Raw genomic sequence first — 5733 nt, forward strand, 5'->3', positions numbered from 1 at the left:
GAGAGCCCAAGCTAGATGTAAAATTAGAACACATTAGCCATTTTCCCCATAAATGGAAGGCTGCGACATTAATATTAATTGATGAATTTTTCTTATTTTTGATTTTCGGTTCTTAGTCAAATTATTACTATTATATGACTAGCCCTAAAGTTACTCCTCTAGAAGTGATTCACACTCCACGCCTTCCTATTCATCTCTATGTCTAAAGATGGAGGGTGAGATAATCTTTATAGGAAACACCATCAGGTAAAAGTTTTATATCCATCATCGGCTTTTCAATTACGAATAGGGTGCATTTGTGTTCTTCTGCGAAAACATATAATTAACGTATGATGAATCTTATGTGTGCAAGATTTCTCTTTGCCTCTTCATGGAAGACATCATTATATTTAGTGTGGACGGTACTTCGATTATTATAAACCCAGCAGAACGCACTCGTGATTATTTTCATATTTTTCTTGCATTAGCCATTTTCCCCGCAAAGGGAAGGTGGTGACATTACTATTTATTGATGAATTCTTCTTTTTTTAATTTAAGCCATTCTAATTATGGTTCTTTAGTCATACTAGAATATATAAATAATAAACCACACATTTATCTAATAGCTTAAATTGTTAGAATAGTTGGTTATAGTCCCACCACAATCTCACAGATCAAATTATTACTATTAAAGTAGGAACTCCCCATACTATCTTATTTCGCTTCGTTTACCTCAAAGCACTTGCCATTTCAAGAACTTATCATCTCTAGTTTGTGATTTTATTTTTTTTAAATGATGCAGCTTATGAGTTTATTCTCCAATGTCTTCCATAAAGGGGCATAGAGAACTCTTGTACACATAAACATTCATCATACGAAAATTACATGTTTTCGCAAGAGAACACGAATAGTGTTTCTGATAGTGTTTGGAAAGCTAATGATGGATAGAAAACTTTTTCCTGATAGTGTTTCTTATAAAGGTTATCTCACCCTCCCAAGTTTAGACATAGAGATGAGGAGGAAGGCGTGGAGTGAGAACCACTTCTAGTGGGGTAACTTTAGGGCTAGTGATTCCCATTCCCGCCCTCATATCTGCCGGTCCAACTGATGCGGTCTCAATCTCAAAACTGTGCAGCAAAGTCGCGAGCACAATGTGCAACACTTGAAGAGCAAAGGACACTCCAGGGCACATCCTTCTGCCACTTCCGAAAGGCAAATACTCGAAATTCTGACCCCAAACGCCTAAATCCTTGTGCGTGGTCAGGAATCTCTCGGGCCGAAACTCGAGAGGAGCGGGCCAGACCAGCGGGTTCCAGTGGAGCTTCGAGATGTTGAGCAGGAGCCGAGTGCCCGCAGGGACACGATAGCTGCCGATCGTGCAGTCCTTGACGGACTCATGGGGCACGGAGAGAGGCGCAGCAGGATAGAGGCGCAGTGTCTCTTTGATGATCGCCTGGATGTAGACTTGGTTCTTGATGTCAGACTCGGTCACTCGTCTCTCTCGTCCAATTTGAGAGTCTAGTTCTTGTTGAGCCTGCTTTAGGACATGGCGATTGTTGAGTAGAAGGGAGAGAGCCCATGTTAATGTGACCGCCGTGGTGTCTGTGCCTCCCGATATAAGTGCCTACGAATATACATACATAGTTTTTGTCATTATTGAATTAAATATACAACTGATGCAACTTAACTGACTATTTCTAATACATCTAAACTTAAAATAGTTATTCTGTTAAAAAAAAAAAACTTAAAATAGTTATTGTTAGAGTAAGGATGATGTTTTTTTCCTGTAAAAGTCGTACCTTCTTATCACTACTTGAATCATATATAATTTTCTTTTATTCACATTGGATACTTGACATGAATCTAGACATGATCTTTGACGGCAATATTAAATATTATCTTTTTGGCTCTGTCATAAGTGCAAACGACAATGACTTCCATAATTAACTTATAAAAGTGATCAACGTCAATGAATTGGATGATACCACATCACAATCTGCTTGATCCAACGTTGGCATTGAAAACGTCGGACCAAAGGACAGGTACTAAAGAAGAATTTTTCCTGAAAGTTTAGAAATATTTAACTAAAGAACGTCAGATTAGATCACGGAAGTTAATGGGTGGTTGAACTGCCTGGGACTTTTGATCAATTTTCTTTGGCTTTGTCGTCGATTTGAACTTCCAATTCAAAGATGCTCTTATTAGGTAGACGATTCTTGAAAGAAATGTAATTCTTTCCGTTACTGTGTAAACATAATGTCACTTTGAAATCATTCAAGAGGGAAGTCTTTGGTTTGCTGGAAAAGTATGATTACATCCGGTAGACTTAATTACACATGATATTTCCGTTGTTTATCTTTCTTTCATTTTGGTCTTTCTTTCGTCAATAAAAGAAATGTATCCTATTCGAATTATTTATTCATAAATTTTCCTTGATAATGCCTTTTCGTCCCTTGAGCAATTGGGCAAACTTCACTAAAGAGAAAAAAGTTTATATTCTTTATTTAGTGAAAACCAATTCGCTTACTTGATTTGTCACACATTTTTGTTGAATCAATAACTCTTCTTATTACCAATTCGCAAGTAAAAATTTATGAAAGGACAAGACAAGCTGAATTAAGACACTTAAATTACTAATATTAATTAAAAAAATCGTCATAAAACGATATCCGCAAAAAAACGCGAAGTTTCATTACCTTAAATCAAATTGTGTTTTCATTCTCTCTCTCCCCCCTCCCCTCTCTGCTATTTTTCGCGCGTGCTTTTTCATTTTCCGATTTTCTCAGTGCTACGATCCCCAGAAATCTTCAATTGTCCACAAAGTTAAAATGAAAGCTTAGAAATGTAATTGATGATTAGACCAATAGAGACGGTAACAGCATGAATATACCTGATTTGCCAAAGTTATGATTGTGGTTAGAATTATGGCTACTGATATATTGATGCGCCACTTGTTCAAACTTCAAATACCCAATCATAATCAATTTCATCAGCCATCATACGTGGTATGATCGATATTAAAGCAGACAAAACTTATTAATTTTTAAATTTTTCTTTGAAATTTTTTATTGATTTTTATACTTTTCTTTCCATTTTTTCCTTCTTCGTCCATTAGGCCTTGGTGATGGCTGACAAGTAGCCAAAGGCAACTATTGGCAAGAGGCAAGCTTGTCGACCTCAAGCGAGGGTCACCCTTGCTTGGCCAACGAGGACCGGCGTCACTAGCTTCAGTCAAGGCTTGACCTCGCTAGCCTTAAGCTAGGCCAACCCTCACCCGAGGTCAACATGCTCTCACCATAGGCTAGCAAGGGGCGGCCTTAGTTGAGGCTCACCTGAAGCTAGTGAGGCTGACCCTCACCAAGCTTTGTCAAGGCTCAACCTTGTTGGATCTAGAGAGGGTGCACTTCACTTGAGGCAGGTGAGGTTCCCTGTTGCCTAGTCCTAATGAGGGGAGCCTTGCTTGTAGACAGAGAGGGTGACCCTTTCTAGTTGTGGCCTATAGCCAGTTGCCGACCATTGCCAAGGTCAGAGACTAGCAGATGAAAAAGGAAAAGGACAAATAAAAGTATTAAAAATTTTAAAAATATTCAAAATATTTTAAAAATTAATAAATTTTGTTAATATCAGTGCTGGCCTTGCGACATTGGATGGCTATCATCAACATCAATGATTACCCACTATATTTGGTTGGATAAACTATATTGGCAAAATGTGAAAATATCTAAGATTAAATTAACACAATTAAAAAGTTTGTGATCGAATTGACATAAGTACAATAAGTTTATGACTATTTTCATAACTCCATTAAAGAACGATCGATTGGCACAAAAATTATCAGAATCTAGTACATATGATAAGGTAAACAGACAATTCCATTTAGTGAAATCCACATGGGATCCATATATGATTATCGTATTTAATAGTTCCGATTCACTTTCAACATATGGAAGGTCATGTAATAATTTTTTCAAATTAAGAAAACTCACCAAGCAAGTGGCTTTATTGATGGTATCAGCATCATAACTGGGCAGCACGTCCGCAGTACCGAGAATGGAAAGCATCACGTCCATGAAATCTCGGTCACCTTCGGCCTCCCCACAAGCCCTCTTGCGCTTGTGCTCATCCAACCACCCTCCGACCACATCGTCCAATTCCTTGGCCGTCCTCTTCATCGCCTTAACATAACCTCCGATGTCGAGCCACCTAAAAAATGGCAACACATCGGACGCGACAAATTGGCCACCCAACTCAAAGAAGCTCTTCAGCGCGATCCGACACCTGTCGTTCTGGCCCTCGTCTTCTTCTGATGCCGTCGTTCCATCGTATTGCTTCCCCACCACCATCTTGAAGATAAGATTGAAGGTTAGGGCGTTGAACCAACTCTTCATCTCGATCGGCGTGTTTTCTTGCGCGTTCGACCGTTCGTAGGCCTCCTTTGTGGAGGCTCTTACCACAGCTTCCCGCACGTGCCGCAGGTTCTCGAGGGTGTGATTCGAGAGGAGCTCTAGGGTGGCGATCTTACGCACATGCCGCCAGTACGGGCCGTACGGGCTGAACCCGAACATGGCGTAGTTGTAGCCAAGGAGCTTGGCGGCGAGGTATTTGGGGCGGTTGCAGAACGCCTTGTCGTTGGTGGTGAAGCACTCTTTGGCCAACTCCGAGCCGCTCACCACTATGGCCCGTTGCGAGCCGAGCTTGATGGAGAAGATCGGGCCATACTTGTCAGCCATCTGGCCCAAGGTTATGTAGGCTGGATCCGGACCTCCGAGAAGATGGAGGTGGCCAGTTATGGGCCATGCGCCGGTGGCTGATGGTGGTGGTTGATCTCCGGTGGTCCGTTTCTTTTGAAGGATTCTTGTTATCAAGAAAGAGAGGAAGTGACTAAGGCAAAGAGGGCAGCTATGGCCGCTTTTGGTGAAGAGTGATTTTGAAGGAGTTGCATGGTTCTAGTTTGAGGATAACTGTGGGTTTGAGGACAACTTTATAGAGGAATTATGTGCAGAACATGCCCAGATTGTTTCATCATTATATGTATCTTTCCTTACTATAGAACTCCATTTTCCCGCAAAAAGGTGGGGAGACATGAACAAGGCAACTGTCCTTTCTTTAATATTATTATAATAATCATGCGCCCAATCCTTTTTTTAACATTATTGTAATAATCATGCGCCCACAATGGTGTATTTAATTCGAGTGATTACTATTCTTACCTCTCAAAACTCGAAGGTTCAAGATTGATGAGTCTGTCTACCTCCATCCAATCGGCGTACCATAACTTAAAACATCTCTCCATATGAAATAAAGTAAGCCTAACAAACAAGTTTATCAAAGGTTCGTCGCTCCCAACATGACTCAAACTTATGATCTCATGAAAGATAATGAGATCATTTTACCACTAGATTACCATGCTCTGTGGTTTAAATCAGAATATGTATTCCCACAAAGAAATGCAATTCAACGACACATTATTCAACAAAAAAGAAAAAGAAAAAAAAGAGATAAGTTTGCAGAATGATACGTGGTTATCGCAGAATAATACGTGGTTATCTGTACAAAACAGTATTCCACCTTAAATGTTTTAATGTATTAGACGGAGTGTATGAGCTCAGGTAAACACCGTTATGCAAATCAGTTTAAGGATAATTATGAAGTTTGAAAAATACGAGGTAAGATATATGAAAATTCACAAGCAAACAAAATATTTCACGGGACATGAACAAATGCACAAACATTCTTAGTGTGATCACATGAAAT

At 39.7% G+C, this 5733-nt stretch overlaps 1 protein-coding gene across 1 annotated transcript; it reads right to left on the reverse strand.

Annotated features, from left to right (window-relative positions):
* Positions 1-826: 826 nt before the first annotated feature.
* On the reverse strand, positions 827-4978 carry LOC104451879 (cytochrome P450 CYP82D47). Its single transcript, XM_010066442.3, has 2 exons — positions 3966-4978; positions 827-1603 (listed from the first exon to the last, which is right to left on the reverse strand). Exons 1-2 carry the CDS (start codon positions 4707-4709, stop codon positions 980-982), a joined length of 1368 nt encoding a protein of 455 aa, XP_010064744.2. The 5' UTR covers positions 4710-4978; the 3' UTR covers positions 827-979.
* Positions 4979-5733: the final 755 nt, after the last annotated feature.

This window comes from Eucalyptus grandis, chromosome 6, assembly GCF_016545825.1.
Source record: "Eucalyptus grandis isolate ANBG69807.140 chromosome 6, ASM1654582v1, whole genome shotgun sequence".
Classification (NCBI taxonomy): domain Eukaryota; kingdom Viridiplantae; phylum Streptophyta; class Magnoliopsida; order Myrtales; family Myrtaceae; genus Eucalyptus; species Eucalyptus grandis.